The 21617-nt window shown below is 41.7% G+C and overlaps 1 protein-coding gene across 1 annotated transcript in view; it reads left to right on the forward strand.

The window, feature by feature from the left end:
* COL6A6 (collagen type VI alpha 6 chain) overlaps positions 1–21617 on the forward strand; it is a 165731-nt gene that overhangs the window by 46522 nt on the left and 97592 nt on the right. The window contains exons 3-10 of the mRNA XM_058729869.1: positions 1940–2539; positions 3836–4456; positions 5716–6276; positions 7048–7605; positions 9767–10342; positions 12243–12812; positions 20336–20679; positions 20763–20841. Of these exons, the coding sequence (XP_058585852.1) occupies positions 1940–2539; positions 3836–4456; positions 5716–6276; positions 7048–7605; positions 9767–10342; positions 12243–12812; positions 20336–20679; positions 20763–20841 (3909 nt within the window). The remainder of the gene's footprint in view (positions 1–1939; positions 2540–3835; positions 4457–5715; positions 6277–7047; positions 7606–9766; positions 10343–12242; positions 12813–20335; positions 20680–20762; positions 20842–21617) is intronic.

Here is a 21617-nt window from a genome sequence, read left to right on the forward strand (position 1 = left end):
GCCAAAACATTGTCTTAGTTAAGTGTCCAGATTTGCTCCAATTTAAACTGTTAGCTTATTGTAAAGAGAGTGCTTTTGCGCTGAAGAGAAAGCTCCATAGCTGTTTGCTGTCTGTCAGTTACCTTTGTCCAGTGGACATGAAGTCAAAATACTGGCCTACCCCTCACTCCTTGACCACCTCAAAATAGTGACTACTTGTACCGGTCACTTCATGTCCAGGGCCACCTATATTGGCTTTCATAGCTTTCTCAAGGACTATGACCTTGGAAGCAAGTTTTCAGAAGAGATAAACTAGACTTTGTTCTGCAAACATTTTTCTTTGATGTCTCACGGGGCTTGATATTAAGTTGTTTTAAAGAGAAGCAGTGCTTTTTCCCCAAGTGTTCCACTGTTCAGACATAACGCTGAGCTGTATCAGAACCTGAATCTGTCTCACATGCCAAATGTCCACATTTCCTTTTTCCATGCAAGATGTGGGGGCTTATTCATGAACAGAAAGGTCACTTGTGGTCACAAGTCAAGCCATCCTGCGCAGGGCTCCCCTGACAGTCCTCGTAGGGATTCTGGCCTTCTCTTAGAAGACAATATTGATTCACCTTCATGAAGACACTGCTGACTGTATGATTATCAAAAGAATCTCAAACCAGTTGAAATTAGGTTATTTAGAAGACAAGGTGTGATGTTATCCATCATGCCTCAACCAGACTGCTATCAAGAAAATGAAATCACACACAGGGTTGCCAACGCTGGATTCCTAGCAGGTGTAGACAGAAAGAGATGGAGGTTATTTTCATTTGATTAGAATTTATCTTGTAACCACTTCTGTTCATCAGAATCTCAAAGTGAGGAAGGACTTTACATATTTTCTAGTAGATTCCACTCATTTGAAAGGTGAGGAACCTGAAGCCCAAGTATGCAGAATGGTTTGACAGGGCAGGTGGAGTTAGCTGATTAAAAAAAAAAAAAAAAAAAAAGTCAGGACTTCCATTATTCAAGTACACTATATTTGCTTAAATATATACCATCAGACAGACAGACCTCTCCCTACCACAGAAAAGACATAGATGTTCTACTAGAGTGGGGAGGACTCTGCATTCAAATGAGCAGGTCACCAATAAACAATATTTTGTGCTTGAATCCAGTGATTCCCTATCACATTAAAATATAATTCTACATACTTAGCATTGAACCTGGCACTGAATGAATCCTTCAAAGTTCAGCAAACTTATTGTATTCCTATATACAAATTATGTTTTTAATAGAAACCAAAACTGTAATCCCTTTCCTAGCTTAGGGCATACTGGTTTCCATCACATTTTACTTATGTGAGCATTATAATGATCATTCACATGGTTTGCCAAAAAATATTATAAAGAACTTTAAATTTAGCACATTTTAATGATTTTTAGGTATTTTTTAAACTTCATTTAACGTTTGGGAATACAAACTAATATGTTTGTAAGTCAATCAGATCAATGTTATATTGCTTAAAGAGGAATCACAATGAAAGAGCATCATTCGGATTTCTCCACCCAAATTCAAAGCAATGTGATTCTCAATTAAATTTTTTATTCTCTTTATATAAACTGAGATCTAATTCTGAAAGCAAAAAAAAAAAGGTGGGGGATTGGGAAGTATCCACTAAAGATATAAAAACCCAGGATTTTCTACTTCTCTAAATTTACCTATTTTTTTTAATTTCACACAAAAGTGATACTTAATTTGCGAGGAGTTCAAATGCAAAGGTGTATGAAAAAGCCCACGAAATAAAGATTTCTTTTCTTGGGCAAATATGTAATGTCACACTGTTATTTTCAGTTCATTGGGAAGGTATTAAAAATACAAATAAAGGAAAGTAGGTTTTATCCAAATGGTTGGCATTAAACAGGTAGTCCATTTCTAAAGTTTGTGCTTTGTTTGTATGTCTCTGGGTTTTTAGGCCCTGAGTATGCAGATGTCGTGTTTCTGGTGGACAGCTCTGATCACCTGGGAACTAAGTCCTTCCCTCTTGTGAGAACGTTCATCACCAAGATGATCAGCAGTCTCCCCATCGAGGCCCACAAGTACCGCGTGGCCCTGGCTCAGTACAGCGACCGGCTCCACAGTGAGTTCCAGCTGAGCACCTTCAAGAGCAGGAACCCCATGCTGAACCACCTCAAGAAGAACTTCGCCTTCATCGGCGGCTCCCTGCGGATAGGAAACGCTCTCCGGGAGGCCCACAGGACCTTCTTCTCCGGAGCGGCCGGCGGGAGGGACAAGAAGCAGTTTCCCCCGATTCTGGTGGTCCTGGCTTCGGCGGCGTCCGAGGACGACGACGTGGAAGAGGCCTCCAAGGCCCTGCGGGAAGACGGGGTGAGAATCATCTCCATGGGGCTGCAGGAAGCTTCTGAGGAGGAGATGAAGGCCATGGCCACGGCTCAGTTTCACTTCATCCTTCGGTCAGTCAGGGACCTGGGCGCGTTTTCCCAAAACATGACGCAGATCATCAAGGAAGCGACCCAGTACAGGGACGGAGCGGCAGATGACATTCTTGTGGAAGGTGGGTTCAGGGCACAGGTATAGAATGATGATTAACTTGCTTTTGAAAAATCAGCACGGGGAGAGGATTGAAACTGTGAGCATCCCTTTCCTCAAAAGTTGGGCTGCATTTTCAGATGTTAAATATTCACGTGTTCAAGAGGACCCAAGGATTGTGACCATTATAAATCCAGTGAACCTCACAAAGCTTGGTTTTTACATGTTTCACTTATGTTGCATGTCATCGACACATCTTAAAATCCAGGGACACCTCCCTACCACCCAGCCTATCTCTGAGCTATCAGTCTCCTTGGACTTTAGTTGCTATGTAGTTTTATTTACTGGTTCCTTTAAAGGGCGGATTTGTTCCTAAAGAAATCCTTGCCTCCTCAAACCACATAATGTAATCACAGAATGATAGCACTAGAAACAGCTTCAGGAAGGCCAAACCCTTGCTTCTGCAGAAACTCCCAGGCGTTCTTTGAGGTGATACGGCCTGGTCCCAGGCCAGGCTGAACTTTGAAATCGGGTAGATCGGGCCCTTGGATTCCCAGGCTCAGGTAGCTTCAGCCCACATGGTCTCCCTTCCTGCTGCTCTAGTCCTGATGAGCTTCCTGTGTTCTGCTCTGCCTCTAACCTGCTGCCCTGTGTCCCAGTCTGTCCTCTTGTACTGTTAACAAGAGTGGCCAGGAGTTTACGAACATCATCCAAGTGAAGGGCAGGGGAGAACCAGGAAAAAACAATTTGCTCCAAGTGTACAAGTCTTACTAAGTAATATAGGAAATTCATATTACTGCTGCTTAAATCTGCTTGAACAAGACAATATAATTGTCTATTGATAATAGAGAATGATTTTCTTGTGGTAATCTATGAAAATGCAAATCCTATTACTAACATCTTTCCCAAATAAAATAGTAGAAAGTGCAATCGCTATTCCATTACCACATCTTAGGAATATTTGGACTCTACCTATTGATTTTAATAATATTTTAATATGATCGCAGTAGCAGCTATTCACCGAGTGGCTTTTATGCACCAGCTCCCATAACGAAGCACGGTATCACATTTAATCCCCATAGCAATTTCATGAGATAAATGTTATTTTCACAGATAAGGAAATCAAAGCTGGGAGTTGAGCTAAGATCCAGTATTTGAATCTAGGACCTTCTGATCTCAGCTTCATAATCATTTTGTATACAGCCTTCTTTCTTTAAGTGTATAACCAAGCTCTGGTAGATGTTCTCCACGCCTTCTAATACTGAGCAAAGATGCCCTACCTCTAGCTAAACTTGTGCTTCTTCATTCCTTGTCCATACAGTTTGCCAAGGCCCATCTGTGGCTGATGTGGTGTTCCTGTTGGATGTGTCCATCAATGGCAGCCAGGACAACTTTGACTATCTTAAGGAATTCCTGGAAGAAAGCATATCTGCTCTTGACATAAAGGAGAACTGCATGAGGGTTGGCCTTGTGGCCTACAGCAATGAGACGAAGGTGATAAATTCCCTCAGCAGGGGTGTAAATAAGTCGGAGGTTCTCCAGAATATACAGACCCTCTCTCCTCAGGCTGGGAAGGCCTACACAGGAGCTGCCATCAGAAAGATCAGGAAGGAAGTGTTCAGTGCACGCAATGGCAGTCGGAAGAATCAGGGGGTGCCCCAGATTGCCGTACTGGTGACCCACAGACCATCAGAGGATAACGTGACCAAGGCGGCCGTTAACCTCCGGCGCGAGGGCGTGACCATCTTCACCATGGGCATAGAGGGGGCCAGCGACAGCCAGCTGGAGAAGATCGCCTCTCACCCCGCTGAGCAGCATGTGTCCAAACTGAAAACCTTCTCTGACCTGGCCGCTCACAACCAGACATTTCTGAAGAAGCTGCGGAACCAGATCACGCACACGGTCTCTGTCTTCTCAGAACGGACTGAAACGCTGAAATCTGGTAAAGTCCTTAGCTGAGAGAAGGATTAATCGGATCCTTCTCTTTTTCTCCTCTCAGGTTATTCTACATAGAGAAGGGACTGGCAGGGCATGCTGTGGGTAGGGAGGATAAGTTCCTGATTTCTTACCTTTGTTTGATGGTTCGAAGTGTAAATTGGGGGGAGAATGAAAGCCATTGTAGTGCTGGAATGGGGAGGAGGGATTTCCTGTCCAGGATTCTTCATGACTTAAAAACAGCCTAGAACACCATCCTTTGCTGTTTCTCTGCCTTTACTTTTCTCTTTTTCCCCTTTGCCTTTCTTTCCTTTATTTCTTTATTCTTAATGTTAATTCATTTATTTTGAGAGGAGGGGAGGGATGGAGAGAGAATCCCAGGCAGGCTCAGCGCTGTCAGCACAGAGCCAAATGTGGGGCTTGAACTCACGAACTATGAGATCATGACCCGAGCCGAAATCAAGAGTCAGACACTTAACCGACTAAGCCACCCGGGCACTACTATTTCTTTTTTCTTTCTGTATTTTTCTCTCCTTTTCTTCCATCATCCTCAAATTCCAACTTAGAGAAGAAACAGGAAGCATGACTTGGTTGGAGGACAGAGTGATTTGTTGTGAAGTATTGTTGTAGTATCTGTGAGTTTAGAGAGAAAGACAGCAGTGTATTTTAAATATTTTGCATGTACACATGCATACTATATAAACTATGTATAGATATACATGCGCATATATATGTATACATTCTTCCACAAACATTGCTGGCATGTTTACTGTAAAAGCGTAGTTGTCCTACACAAATAAGACCACTGACGATACCCCTGGTTTTGTTAATTGGCTAGGAGTAGATGAGAGTAAATAGTTTGTTCAGGTTTTCAAGAAAGAGAGCTCCTCTGTCCACAATGTCCAGTTAAATACCTTCTCCATTTCCCAACATACCACTTGCCTCTTTGCTAAGCAGTTATTCACTATTGAGGGAAGTGACTTGTAAAAATCATCTTCGTGTCTTCTTATCTTTTATTATATCCAGATTTGCTTTGATTCATGGCAGAGAACTATCCAAATTGTCTTAAACCGTCAGAAGCAATTCATTTGGGCCCAGTGATGTTAAATTCTTCCTACATTAAGCTAGTAGAGTGTCTTTTATGCCTAGAAGCTGTTTTCCATTTTTCTGTCTCAAGACGCTTATATTGTTCTACTCCCCATCTATTTTCATTCCTTCTTCACACTTGCCTCAGTGCCACAGCCAACCTTTCTGGTTCCATTTTAGGTTGTGTGGACACTGAAGAAGCAGACATTTATCTGCTCATTGATGGCTCTGGAAGCACCCAGGCCACTGACTTCCATGAAATGAAGACCTTCCTGTCAGAGGTCGTAGGGATGTTCAACATCGCTCCCCAAAAAGTGCGGGTTGGGGCGGTTCAGTATGCTGACAACTGGGACTTGGAATTTGAGATCAATAAATACACTAACAAGCATGACTTGGGAAAGGCCATTGAGAACATCCGGCAGATGGGTGGGAATACAAACACGGGTGCAGCCCTGAATTTCACGCTAGGGCTTTTGCAAAAAGCAAAGAAGCAGCGAGGAAACAGAGTGCCGTGTCATCTTGTTGTCCTGACGAATGGCATGTCCAAGGATAGCATCTTGGAGCCTGCAAACAGACTGAGAGAAGAGCTCATTCGTGTTTATGCCATTGGGGTCAAGGAGGCCAACCAAACACAGCTGCGAGAAATTGCAGGCGTGGAAAAGAGGGTATACTACGTGCATGACTTCGACGCTTTGAAAGACATAAGAAACCAAGTTGTTCAGGAAATCTGTGCTGAAGAAGGTAGGAGACATGGTGACTTTCCCTTTTGACTTCAGCTCATAAATTACTATCCTGCAATGTTCGACATCACAGGTTTAGAGAAACAACATAAATTTCCAAGTCAATGTTTGTTGACTTGAGTAGCTATGTTTGTTCTCCAGAGCAGAACTAGGAGCCCATTATGGTGTTCTAATTAATATCGGGAGCGTAAGAAAGGTATTTGGAGGAGTTCTCCCTAATAAATATTCATTAGCCTCTTCCCACAGATCCCTGCTAGGTTAGACCTATAATTAGACACTGCAAATGATACCTGATTTTAAGTACCTCAGATGTATTTAAATTGCTTTTTAATAAAACTTCTATGAAACCTTTTAGAACTATGTCAGTAGTCTTCAACCGAGGGTGACTTTTGCCTCCTTGGGGGATACCTGCAATGTCTAGAATAACTTTTGTTTGTCGTAACTGGAGGAGTGCTCCTGGCATCTAACAGGTAGAGGCCGGGGTACTGCTAAATGTCCTACGGTGTCCTATGATGCATGGACTGCCCTCCATGATAAAAATTATCATAGTGCTAAGGTTAAGATACTGTGAATTACAAATTAAAGATATAAATAACAAATAGAATAGCCTCACTTTTATGGCCTTCAGTGCTTTATTTACCTGTTAGCCATCCTCACCAAACTCACACTTAACTTCAGTATAGAATTATTTGTGTTTTGGATTATTTGTGTTTGCCCTTAATTCTTTCACCTGAAACCCACTTGAATAAACACCTTGTTTTCTTCCATGCAGCCTGCAAAGAGATGAAAGCAGACATCATGTTTCTGGTGGACAGTTCTGGCAGTATAGGACTTGAAAACTTCAGCAAAATGAAAACATTTATGAAAAACCTGGTGAGCAAATCTCAGATTGGGGCAGATCGGGTGCAGATCGGCGTAGTGCAGTTCAGCGACATCAATAAGGAGGAATTTCCGCTCGATAGATACATGTCCCAACATGAAATTTCAGATGCAATAGACCGGATGGCTCACATTGGAGAAACCACCTTGACGGGTGGTGCCCTGACCTTTATGTCTCAGTACTTCAGCCCTGCCAAGGGGGCCCGGCCCAATGTCAGGAGGTTTCTCATCCTCATCACTGATGGTGAAGCTCAGGACATAGTCAAGGAGCCAGCAGTAGCTCTTCGACAAGAAGGCATAATAATCTACTCGGTGGGGGTGTTTGGCTCCAATGTCACCCAGCTTGAGGAGATCAGCGGGAGGCCAGAGATGGTGTTTTATGTTGAGAATTTTGATATTCTGCAGCACATTGAAGATGATCTTGTTTTTGGAATATGCAGCCCCCGTGAAGGTAGGTGTGAGCACATGCACTAGTGGCATTTTCCAAAATACGTCTGTGTTAGCCATTGTTGCTTGAATTAAATAAACTACTATTTGAACCTTGTAAACTTTGCTTAATTGGAATGTTCATCCCCGTGACTTTTTACCTACGTATAAAATGCACCTTTCCTCATCAGGACTGTCGAATGAATACAGAATAATTTTGGTCCACCTGGATTGTTCCCCATTTGTAGACAAAGAGCACTAGGACAATGTCTTAGGCCTGGTTCCCCGGAAACAGAAGCTAAGTCAGAGGCTCTTGGGGAAGTGATTTTATTGAAGGCCTTTTCAGAAAGGGGGTAAGGGAAGTAGGACAGGGCAGGGGTGGGAGCTGAGTGAGGAGGCAGTCTCAGCTATAGCACGGCTTCAGCCTGACCCCACGGGGAACCCTGGAGCCTGAGTTATACCAGAGTCTGTTCCACCTGGAGGCAAGCAGCCAGCCTCACATAACCGGTGTCCTTGGGCTATGTTTGAGGCAAGCAGTACTGGAGCATAACCTCCTGGGCGAGGTGACTGCCCTTTGACCTAACACCCAATGTATGTCTATTTGTTTTACAATTTTTAAAAGCCAGTACTTCTGTAAAGTGAGATAACATTTGTAAAAACACTTTGATATGAAATCCTATCAAGGAGGACTATCCTATGGGAACGTGAGCAACGGATGCCTTGAAGGAGGTAAATAGTAGAGTCCCCATCCTCTGCCCGTGAAACTGCAGAGTAATGCAGGTGATGAAACAAGTCGAGCAAGTAGAAGGGACTGATGGACATTGTGATCCCTGGGCCTTGATGCCTGAGGCGTTCTGAAAAATCTCTACGAAGAAGATGGGTCTTAACAGAGTTTTGAGGAAAGAGAGGAACGTTGTTGGTCAAATAACAGATCTGTCCAACTCCCACTGGAAGGTTTGGTGATTGTGGTATGTGCTTTGTAGAAAATAAACCTGGATTGTATTTCTCGATAATTCCATCCAGAACAAATCTGAATCTTCAAAGGGTACCAACACTGAGCAATCTATACTCTAGTCCCTTGGGTAATGCAGGCGGGCTCCCCAGGGCAGCCAAAGGCCAGAGAGACGTAGTTTCTTCTTTTGTGGAACCAGCCTTTCCTGAGAGCTTGGTTTATGACTATGTACACGTGGCCTCTAGTCAGTGAGATAAGCACATTGATTGGCTCTGAGACTTTCAACAGAGTTTCAATAGCAAGCGAGTGGCTTGCAGAGGAAGAAAATGTGGTGAGCTTCTAGGGAGGGGGCCTATTTTGACCCCAGTCTGTTTCTCCAGAGTGGGTGAGTTAACATCTGGAACATACCTTTCTAATGCCTGTGGAGAGATTGTGCCGCAGAAAGACTTAATCATCAACCATCTTAGGATTCGACTTCTCCAGCATGAATGAGTTGTAGTTTGGAACTCTGTGCCTTTAAATAGAATGTGTTGCACACACAAGGATTAGGTAATTAACTGGGTCTTACCAGCTTCACTGTTCCATGCCATTGACCCACAGTTTGAAAAGTTAATAGGAGCATCATGCCAGGACCACTTAGTTAGGCCAAGTGTGAGATGGGCTTATTTCTATGATGAGGCCCAATAATGACAATAGATAATGTTTCAAGGAAGTTAAAAAGAAAGAAAATGTAACCCTGAAGAATCAGCTGTCATATAACTGAAAAAATATACAGTGTTTCCAAATTCATTTTCATGCGGTCATTTCCCCAAGGTTTATTTTAAGAAAAAAATTGCATCCCTGTGGCTTAAAAAAAAAAAAAAAAAAGACAAATTTGTGTAAATGAAAGCACATGTTGAAGAAACTATTTATACAGGAAAATGTCTACAGAATTTATGTTTCCTTTTTAGTTTAAAGCATTTGAAGTGTTTATTCCTCTGATCCTGTGACTGTTGGCCCCCTCTGTGGGCCCTACAGTAGGCTTCATATCTACCTTGTCCTAAAAGCTTGCCTGAGTATTTCTACATACTAGCAGCACAAATGTACGTGTATTGTGTCTGTTACCCAAGGAATGGACATCCTAATGTACAACTTGATCCCATGGAGAGGAGACCCTGGCAATTAAAACACAGGTGTGGGGAGAGGAGTGTCCAAAGTTAATTTCATGTGGTTTTCCTTTCTCTTTCTCTTCTAGAATGCAAGCGAATTGAAGTTCTGGATGTTGTGTTTGTAATTGATAGCTCTGGAAGCATTGACTATGACGAATATAATATCATGAAAGACTTTATGATTGACTTGGTGAAAAAAGCTGACGTTGGCAAAAATCAGGTCCGGTTTGGGGCTCTGAAGTATGCTGATGACCCAGAGGTACTGTTTTATCTGGATAACCTCAGCACAAAATGGGAGGTGATTTCGGTGCTCCAGAATGACCAGCCCATGGGGGGCAATACTTACACTGCTGAGGCACTAGGCTTTTCAGACCACATGTTCACTGAAGCCCGGGGCAGCCGCCTGCACAAAGGGGTCCCCCAAGTCCTCATTGTGATCACCGATGGGGAATCCCACGATGCAGATAAGCTCAATGCCACAGCCAAGGCCTTGAGGGACAAAGGCATTCTTGTTCTGGCTGTGGGGATCGCTGGTGCCAATCCTGTAGAACTGCTAGCTATGGCAGGATCAAGTGACAAGTACTTCTTCGTGGAGACTTTTGGAGGCCTGAAGGGGATATTTTCAGATGTGTCAGCCAGTGTATGTAACACTTCGAAAGTAGGTAAGATTTGTCAATTACATTTTTTCTTAATTATCAGCTGAGATCTAAGTGAGGGAGAAACCAAAGCAATAGCCTTCAGGAGCAAGTTCTCTAGAGAGGAGAGAATGAGCACCAATTGTCCTAGAACTCCCCATGTTATAGACTCTCAGGGCTGGAAGGATCTCAAAGGCATTTCATTTGGCCTCCTCCCCGTGGAGGAAATCTTCTACAGCATTCCTACTCCCTGCTTAAACCCGTCTAATGATGGAGAATTCACCATCTTTGAATAGGCTTTGTTGATCAGAACACAAAGTTGGTGACACATCCTTCCTACCCACTCCTACCTCCACGTCTTCTTCCTCCTTTTCACGTAAGAAATCAATTCCATCCCTTCCTCAGAGCCAGCAGGTCTTGCCTGAAATCTTCTCTCTGGCAGTCTGGAAGTCTCCAGTCCCTTCACCTTATTTCTGTTATGGCAAAAGCTCGTTTAGAACATGGAGCCTGATATTAAATTCCAGACCCCAGTGTTTCCAGAGCAGAGAACGGGGATTTTGTTTGCCATGTGTTTCTAGTTCTGTGGCTAGAGATTACACTGCCACATTTATGTATGTATAAACTCATTCATTCAGTTGCCATTCTACCCCTTTGTTTTAAAGGGACACTGTGGTCTATTAAAATTCCTTAGTATTTTTATTAAGGTGTGTTTTACTAAAAATACTGTCATTAGATGAATTGCTATTGATCCAGGATTCCAACATCTTGGGTGCAGTTCCTTTTCTGGTTTTCCTATGCCTTGCCTCCTTAGAAGGCAGCTACTACCTTTTTTCTTTCATGAAACTAACAAAATCTGTCTCAGTCTTACTGAAAACTGGTACAACTCTTAGCTTCTGTTGGCCAATGACTAAAATTTGATCTGTCCTTTTAAGGCCACTGCAGAAGTTGACATTGAAATTTTGTATTGACAGTTCTCCCTTAGGTGTTAAAAAATATATATATATAAGTTTAATTTCCTTTATATGAAACCAAAACAAAGGAATTAATGAGTTAACCAATTCCTAAAGTTAACTGATTCTGATTGCCTTATTTCTCTTTATCCCTTTCTTGCTTATCTTGACTGCTGGAATCTCAGACACCTTTCATCTTAGGCTAACATGAGAATTAATTAAGTCAGTGGTGAGTTCTCTGGGGGAATTCAAGGAAATGGTAATGTTTACCAGAAGGCTAAGGAATACACATGAGCCTGTGCCAAGCATAACTCATTCGTTGGCAGTGGTCTTTCATATTCTTTTTGTTTTGTATTTGTTGTATTAACACAAAGGAAGCATCTCTAAACTGTGTTGCATTGTTCAAAAATGTTTTTCCTCAAGTAGATGCTCTTGCCTATATGGACCAGAAAAGGGGCTGAAAAAGAAGAATACAGACAAGATATACACTGGAAGGCATGATTTTAAAACCTCAGTTTGCCCTAGTAATAACCAGAAAAGTATTGATTGGCTTAACAAGCCAGGGAGGCCAAGTCAATAATACAGACCATCTGTCTTTTTGTTTGAGTCTCTAAATGGATGTGTACTATTTTGTTTTTTCTTGCTGTGCTACCATTATCACTGGGTTTTCTGGAAGGGTTAAGGCTAGATTGCAAGTAAAAATGAATTTTCTGTGCCCCCCCCCCCATTCTCTGGCATCTCTGAAAAGAAAATGGCATTAAGACCAAATGGAATACCCAAGAAAGGCATAAAAGGATGAACTGAGTGTTTTTATTTCCTCTCAATTAATGTGACCACCAATTGGCATATGATAAGATAAGAAACCATCTTCGGAAATATCATTTCTATATAGCAATGAACACGTAACCTTGCCAGGTTCAAGAAAAAAATAACAGCCTGATTTTTGTTGTTGTTACTTCCTTTCCTCTTCTTTGTAGATTGTGAAATTGAAAAAGTAGATCTTGTTTTCCTCATGGATGGCTCAAATAGCATTCACCCAGATGACTTCAGGAAGATGAAGGAATTCTTGGCATCTGTTGTTCAAGACTTTGATGTCAGTGTCAACAGAGTACGCATAGGAGCTGCCCAGTTTAGCCATACCTATCGGCCGGAATTTCCACTAGGAACTTTCATAGGCAAAACCGAGATATCGCTTAAGATTGAAAACATCCAACAGATCTTTGGATACACACACATCGGTGCCGCACTCCGGCAGGTGGGGCATTACTTCCGGCCAGACATGGGCAGCCGGATAAATGCAGGTACCCCACAAGTGTTGCTGGTCCTCACAGATGGCCAGTCCCAAGATGAGGTGGCTCAGGCCGCTGAAGACCTGCGACACAAAGGTATTGACATTTACTCTGTGGGCATTGGGGATGTGGATGACCAACAGCTCATTCAGATCACTGGGACTGCAGATAAAAAACTGACAGTTCATAACTTTGACGAACTGACAAAGGTCAAGAAAAGGATAGTTCGCAACATCTGTACCTCGGGGGGTGAGAGCAGTAAGTATTTACTGTGTGCTTCATATTTCTTCCTTCCCTGTCTTTGCTGACATTTTCCTCAAGCTCTGTTTACATCCCCTGGGGCTGGTAGGAGAATTCAGATTTGTGCCTCTGGATTTCAGATTGAACTTTTCACAGTCATCGTGAATTTTTTTTTTGTGACTCGTGGACTGCAAAACAGGACATATGAGAGCCTTTGTCTTTTTTTTTTTTTTTTTTTTCTCTCCCATATCCTGTGAGTGCATGCCTTTGTGAATGAGAATGCAGTCGCTTCAGAAGGTGTGAGGGAAAGGCCATTGTTTACGGTCTCATTGGTTTCAGAGGTTGGAGACGGTCTCAAAGAAGTAAACTATTCTACAGGTTTTCGTGGCCTGGCAATAGGGCCTTCAGGCTGCCAGGTGCTGTGGTACAGGTATATAGAGAATGAACAGCCTTGAAGATTTATATCTTTATTATGAAACGTTTTACTGCAGAAGTTAGTAAATATCTTCTTAAAAATTAGTCCGTTTTGACATTTTCCCAACAGATGGAAAAAAAGGTCTTGAAAGAGGGATGATTTTTTTCTATCTTTATAGAAGTGTCCAATGGGTTGGCTGTGATTCTGTGTAACTACCTATAGTAAACATAAACTCTAGATTTTCACCAAGAAGAGGAAAGCTATATGGTTGCTAAGAGACAGCTCTGGAGACAGTCACCCTGGCTACAAATCCCTGCTCAAATGGACATTTTTTTTCTTGGACAGGTTGCTTAACTTTTCTAAGTTCAATTTTCTCATCTGTAGAATGTGAACGATAGCAGCACCTAGTTCAAAAGATCATTGTCAAGATTAAATGAGAAAATGCGCATTTAAACTTTATAATTACGTCCCAGGTGTCATGCTTATTCAGAGTAAAGTCACTTCATTTTTGTCTACCACTGATCCATTAAATTTATTCATGGGGGCCAGCTCTTTCCTTGCCCCTAGTCACTTTCAGGAAATACGTGAACCTTTTCTCAGTGATTAATGTGTCCATCAAAAGGTAACCACTAAAACTAAAAACTTGATTTAAGGTTACTCCACTTTCCCAGCCTCCCATAGGCTGCTCTCCCACCACAACAGAGGAGGCCACGCATGGCAATTTACCTACTGTCCCCCACCTATTACTTCTACCCACCTCTTCCAGACCCTGTTCTCTTGTTGCTAGCCATGGTTTCTGGCCTCTCCAGAATGGGTTAGGGAAGGAAGAAGAGCTAAAGAAATACAGAAAAGTTCTTCCTTGATGATGCTTGCCAAGAATTGGTTTTCTGTGACCATGTAAATCTAGGTCCTTCAAAGGACCATTCATGGGTCCTTCAAAGACTTCCCTTCTTGACCTCCACCCTCTCTCCCCCCACCAAAGCACATTTGTCAGGGGATCTCTCAACCATAGTTCCCTTGAAAAAGGTAAGCATGTCTCAATTCCAGAGTTGCCTTATGCCTTCCTCAGCCTCTGGGCATCTAGTGACCCCTCCAGCTTTATTCTGTCCTCTCTTTGGCCTTCCAGTTAGCCTTCTTGGACAGGACATCAGAGGGGTCCACAACAACTCCTCACATATGGCCATGTCCGCTCCATGGGAAACAATAACATATCCATTGCCCCAGTAAACACTGGAAGTTAAGGTCCCTCAGTGTGGTCACCCCTCCTTTGCAGAGAGATCAGTGTGCCATCCTGTGACTCATTCTTTAGAATTTCTAGGTTTGTCTCATCTCTGAGCTCTCTCTTAAAGCTCCTCTTACCTGGCTTAAAGAGGAAGTTACTTCCTTTCCTTCTATGTGTGTGTACGTGTACATGTAGTGAGAGACCTCACAGCGTATCAACAGTTCTCTCCCCCAAAATGTTCTCCTAAGCTCTAAGCTCAAACCTTTTATAAGACCCAGTGTGTAGGCTAAAGGTTAAGAGTCGCATAATTGATTAGGGGCTACTGTCTTCATAAATTCTGCTGCATGATATCCCCGTACTTTGGAATGTCTGGTGACCTCAGCCAGACCTTCCACATTAATTTCCTGTTTGACATGAAATACCCATTTGCAATTATTAGGCAGAAAATTATCTTGGAACCATCTAGTCTCTACTTGAGAAAGTGAAAGAAAACCACGTTGAAAGTCAAAACCAGGAGTATACACTCCCAAGTAGTCACTAAATTATCTTTAAAGGAAATAGTCATGAATGTAAAAATAAATAAAAGTACTCTATATGAAGATAAACTTAAAGTCATTACTGCAGCAAGCAAGAATGTGAAGCCTTTGTAGCCAAGCTGCAGGCCAAGGACTGGTGAGCCTGGGATGAACACTGATAAAACCCAAAAGCATGTGAAAATATACTAGAGGATACCAGCTCTTCTTAAACTATAAACCCCGAGTCGAGGAGATCAGATAATAGTTTGGTATGACTCAAAGCAAATCAGGCTTAGAGCCTAAACACCTAGCTTTGCTTCTTATTTAAAATATGCATAATTGAGCTCATACCATTTTCTAGCTTTTAATGTACACTCTTTTCTAATAATAAACATAGCGATTTTCTTTAAAAAAAAAAAAAATAATAAAAAAATGAAATAAAATACGCATAACTTTGGAGAAGTCCCGATCCTTTTTTCTCTCATTTGTGAAGTTAAATCCTCTTTCTCTGGTTGTATATATGATTCAGTGTGTGTGAAAGGACAGGCAGCTGCATAGAGATATGAGAGAAGTGACTAAGAATCAGCGTTGCTTTTTTTTGTTTGTTTGTTTTTAATGTTTGTTTATTCTTGAGAGAGAGACAGAGACAGAGACAGAGACAGAGAACAAGCAGGGGAGGGGCAGAGAGAGAGGGAGGCACAGAATCCAAAGCAGGCTCCAGGCTCTGAGCCAACACAAAGCCCGATACGGGGCTCAAACCCACAAATCGCGAGATCATGGCATGAGCCGAAATCAGCCGCTTAACCGACTGAGCCACCCAGGCACCCCAGGAATCAGTGTTTCTTGAGCATCCATGAAGGATTGAGCATGGCGCTCTAAGCATTTTAAATGCATTATCTGATTAAATTCTCTCAAAACTGAGTGGTTTGTATATTTCTTCCCATTTATAATGAGGAAACTAGGGTTTAAAGGAATATTGGTAACCTGGCCCAGATCATACAGGAAGTAACAGACAACAGATGTTGAAACCTAGTTCTGTCTGACTCCAACCCTTTTTCTGTTGTCGGTAAATTAAGCTGTCTTCTTGCTATAGTTGTCTAGGTTATCTGATGCTGACATTATACAGGACTGGTGTCTAAGTGTTGTGCTTCGCCAATTAATAGCTGAACTTAAGACAAGGTGTGTGTCCTGAAAGTGTTCCCACAAGCTGCTGCCCCCTAAGGAGACCACTTGCTGTGAAAATATCACTTCTACTTCTAGTAGAAGAACTTGTAACCTGCATAACCTATCAACACTAACCACCCAGGAAGTGGTAAAACAAGATTAAGGTAGTTCAGTGTATGAACCCCAGACAAACCTGGATCTGAATCCCAAGTGTGAGATCCATGGTAATAACTGGGAGAGCCTGGACAAGCTGCTCTAAGTCACAGTAAAAGGAATATTAGAGGAGTTTCAGCATATGCTGTTTCATAAGGATAAGTGAGATCATGAGTGGGAAGTACATGACATATATGCACAGAATATTAGTAACTAGCAGAGAGTATTGCAGAGGGTATCTTGAAATGATCTGATAAATACAAATACATGGAATCATGGGGTCAGTTCACAGAAGTACCATTTACCAAGAGTTCCTTAGTTTGGGAACATTAATATTTTTGCAGTGGTTCAGATTTACATTCAAATTTTATGTCTCAGTATACAACAAATTCCCGTAAGCAACTGAACTCCAAAGTCTGTTTTCTTACCTTTACTCATGCTTATTTTCCCGATTTTTCTTTGAGCCTGCTTATTCTGACCATCGAGAGGAGATGCCAGGCAGTGTTCGGGACATGGAAATACTCCCTGTTTCATGGAGCCGTGATTAGGGTAGCAAAAGAATCAATGGTACCTCTTATCGTTTGCATCCTCATGGGTAGATTAATCAAAAAGAGTTAAACAAGAGGTTAGTCTGATTAATATGAGGATTTGATTCAAGGAATGTGAGAAATGTAAGGACAAAAATAGATGATCATTTGCAACTTTCCTTGACCAGAATCTCTTCAGGTTTATGTCTTAATTGCGTTCTGTAGAAAATGGAGCTCAAAGCAAAGTTTATATGCTAATACTTGATGTGCTACTACTTTGGGAGTACAGTCCCAGGGAAGCAAGAATGAGTGTAAGGAAGTGACCTAGGAAAGGACAAAAAGTAAATACAAGATGGTATGTTCCTAAGCTTGCTGCAGCTTCTTGAGAAACCATAATTGATACATTAGTCATGCAGAATATCACCAAAGAAGCTGTATGGCACAACCACATAGAATGGGCCCATCAGGGGGAATAGAGAAGAGGATCTATCTGCCAGTTTCCCCTCAACTACTGCCTTTCATTGATCAGAGTTACTCTCAAGGAGAGTTAATTCTCCCACACTACTATGTTGTGTTATCCAGTCTTTCAGGGAAACCAGACACAGGACCCACGGTGAATTATATATGTGGCGGTAAGTGGTGGAAGGAGCCAGAGTTCCTGTGAGTTCAGCTGAGGTGGACATGGGAACCAGAGTCATCATGGCCCTCCTGCACTGAGGATGAAGGCCATGCCAAAGACTTGCCCTCGGCCATACACTGTTGGGACACCAGATGATGATGGAAGCTGAGACTATCCATTGGACAAATGTCCAAGTCCTGGATTGGGTAGGGGAGAGGTAGTGAGTCTGAGAAATATATGAACCGGGTCTCTTACACTAACTATTTTCTAGACCATTCTTTTTTCATCTAAGATACCCCTTCTTTCAAAGACCCCGAACAAATTTCTCTCTTATCCCAACCAAGAACTGCCAATAGCCCAACTTTCCCCTTTAAAATATTTAGGAATTGTTTTCTAATCTAAAATGAGTTTTTAGGTCTGGCAGGAAAACTGTTAAGACTACCTGTTTGGTCCAGTCCCCTCTTTTCTTTTGCATTTTTATTTTGGAATGTATAATCTGATTTTTAGAAACAAGAAAATTAATGTCCAAAAAGGTTAAGAGATTTGCCAGAAGTTATTTAACAGTAACAGAGTTGTGACTAGTCCGTGGCTGAGAGTAACCATTGAGCCTTCTCACTTAACGACCTCCCCCTTCCAGGCTTCCACCCTGGTTTGTGAGGGTGCTCAAAACAAGAGTTTTGCTTCTCCTTGTTATCTTCCTCCACAGCCAGCCCTGTGGACTCCCTTCCTGATTTGCCCTGCGTTTATTGCCGCTTTTCAATATCCCTTCCTCCTATCCTAAATTAACCCTTCCTTATTTCTCTTTTCCAAAACCATTCCTGCCTCTTGTTAGCTCTGAAGGGCTCCTGATTGGAGGGCCAATGTCTCTGTAGACTTGGTAAGACCCTTCCTTCCATGAGAACCCACTTGATGAGTAGGGTCTACTCTAATTGTATTCAGACATATAGCTGCCAACTCTATGCTGGTTTCTCAAATTCCATTCCATTGATCACATTATTAAGGAATCATTTGTCAATTTGAATTAGTTAAATACAAGGAACTTATTTACTAGAGTGTGTACTTCCAGTAATCTAGACCAAAAGTTAAAACACTTAATTTTTAGAGGGGACAGTTCCCAGGATCATTCAATGACATTTTGGCATTGCTGCCAATGTTTGTTTTTTCACAAGAAACTGTTTTCCTTGAAGGCTGTGATCTGTTTGGGTTACTGAATGGTTTTCTGTTCAGGGGTTAAAACAGTGTCCATCCAAGAGTGAAACTTGCAATCTCAAGATAGAAATGAAAGGATATCGATTCAACAGGGATTTTTGGAAAGGACATATTCTGATGCTTTTGGCTAGTTTCTTTCTCTTCATCTCCTTTTCTAAATATTGCAGAAGAGATTTTCCAATAAGTATATATGGCAAAGTAAGCAATAAAGAAAAACTGAAGAAAACCCACCTTTCAGATTTTTTTGGTAACAGCGGTTTACCTCAAATGTGATGGTGAAAATTGATGACCAAATAAGGCTTTTATTTTTCCCTCACCCAAATCTTTTCTCATTAAACGTGAATAAGGGGACAAGGGAGTGGGATAAAAATGAATCAAGTTTACTGACCCTTATTTTAAAACTTGAAAATGACATTTTGATTTCAAATACTTGTACAATTGACCAGTGTGTCTAGAGGTAGTGTAGGTGGGCCTTTGTCCACACAACAGATATCTGAAAAACTCCTTATCTGAACAAAGCAAATTAAAAATAAACTTTCCCTCCCACCTATTTTTTGTTTTTGTTTTTGTTTTTTTTAACCAAGCAAACTGGTAAAATTTGCTGAATTTGTATCCAGCTGAATTTGCTGAAGTTTTGGAAAGCTGAAGTTCTGGAAAGAAGAATGCATATGTCCTACAACTTTATCCTTCTCTGATTATACTCCCTTTCGGAGGCTTAGTTTAAATTATCAAGTCCCTTCTAGTTTCTCCAATGCTCACATGTCCCTGGCCTTAGTAGGGATAAGAGCAAAGCACTCTAAATGGAAAACTCTAAGTATTTCTCGAATCCCGGAATGGCAAAGGTTTCAGCTTCCTGACTGCCTGAGCTCTGAAGGCAACACCGTCTTTGGCATAAACTAAGCAAGATCCCAAAGGATCTCTTGGAGTTTTTCTTTTTTACTTTTTCCTTTCTGAGTGGATGTTAGAAGACAAAAAGAAGATGGGGTGCCTGGGTGGCTCAGTCGGTTGAGCATCCGGTTTCGGCTCAGGTCATGATCTCACGGTTTTTGAGTTCGAGCCCCGTGTCGGGCTCTGTGCTGACAGCTCGGACCCCGGAGCCTGCTTCAGATTCTGTGTCTCCCTCTCTCTCTGCTCCTCCCCTGCTGGTTCTCTGTCTCTGTTTCTCTCTGTCTCTCTCTCTCTCTCAAAAATAAATAAACATGAAAAAAAAATTTTTAAAGAAGACAAAACGAAGAATCAAAGATTGTTTTTAGAGAAATCATCATAGTCCTCACTTTAGACAAATCATGATTTATTTTTTCTAAATGACTATTCAAATTTTTGTATTTCCCTTCTAGTTAAAATTTGTTGAACGACCTTAATTAGTAAGTAGTATGATATGGATTTCCTATTGTAGACTATTACCATTTCCACTATAATTTTAGATATTTAGATGATTTTGCATGGCTTTTTCAGTGGCCACAAATGAAGTCTTTCAGAACTTTGTTACAAAATCCTTTAGATTTTATACCAGTTAAAAAAAATATTCTATCCTTGTACAGGTTGTCCAAGAGTGATTCTAAGCCTCTTCCTGTATTCACTCATGCTCTTCCTTGTTTTCCAACTTTATAACTGGAATAGAAATAAGAATTTCAAGTACCTTGATTCAGACACGGCATCCAAGCCAAACAAAGGTATTTGTGGATCTAATAAGATATACTTTTCCCTTGAACCCTAGATTGTTTTGTGGATGTTGTGGTCGGATTTGACATCTCAACTCATGAGAATGGGCAGACTTTGCTCGAAGGTCAGCCTTGGATACAAACCTACCTTCAAGACCTCTTACGTGCCATCAGCTCCCTCAATGGGGTAAGCTGTGAGGTGGGCACAGAGACTCAGGTTAGTGTGGCTTTTCAAGTGACCAATGCCATGGAAAAATATTCCCCCAAGTTTGAGATCTATAGTGAAAACATACTGAACAGCTTGAAGGATATAACAGTTAAAGGACCATCTCTTCTCAACACAAACCTCTTGAATTCTCTGTGGGATGCATTTCAGAATAAATCAGCTGCTCGAGGAAAGGTAACCTGATTTTATTTTATTTGTCAACCTGTGATTTCAATGACATCCTTTTTACTCATTTTTCTCTTTGAATACTTTCCTAGGTGGTTCTCTTATTTTCAGATGGATTGGATGATGACATTGAAAAGCTGGAACAAAAATCTGATGAACTGAGAAAAGAAGGTATTGAGCATAGGGAGAGGTGGGAAAGGAGTGTTTAATGATTTAATAACCTCAGAACTTAATTCTGGCTCTTACATTCTCAAGCACTCAAATAACCCTAAATTTGCCAACCAATACGCATTTGGGAGAACAAATGAGCTCTCAAAACATTTTGGCGTCTACTTTTTCCTTCATACTCTATGCGTGTGAAACAGCACTGAATACAAAGTCATACCCTTTCTCTTGTATCGCTGTGTTTCTTCTTCTTGAGCTTTCCTGGAGAGTGTTCCTGTCTCCCTTGGTGTCTGCAGAAGTGAACAGTGTATTTCTTCTTGACCAAGGAATGGGAGAGTTGGATTATTTTCTTCTGACACTGTTAAAGTTTTCAGAATTGCGTGCGTTGTTGGACAAGTCTACTCGTGTTTTGGAGCTTCCTAATTAGTTCCTTCCTTCAGACCACAGAGGGACCAACCATGGTGCTTATGAGTTTTTCAGGCACTGGCGCTGGGCTTTTCATTTTGGGAACCTGTGCCCAGACTGACTTATTGTCAGTTTTACTAAAGTATGGATCAGTGGAAGAAAAATGCATCCACATGTTTTGGTTTGACTAAGAATAGAAATACTTGCCTGTAAGTGGATGCTATTGGTGCCCCACCCAGACCCCCTTTCCAAGCAGATTCCTCCATCTTCAAGCTGCTGGGATTATTGGCTGCTAGAAACTCACAGGCTCTCCTTTGAAGAATTGCTGTTGGCCAGTGGAAGCCACTGGAAGGTTACTCCCTACCCCACCTCTAGGC

The sequence above is a fragment of the Neofelis nebulosa genome, chromosome 5 (assembly GCF_028018385.1).
Source record: "Neofelis nebulosa isolate mNeoNeb1 chromosome 5, mNeoNeb1.pri, whole genome shotgun sequence".
Lineage (NCBI taxonomy): Eukaryota > Metazoa > Chordata > Mammalia > Carnivora > Felidae > Neofelis > Neofelis nebulosa.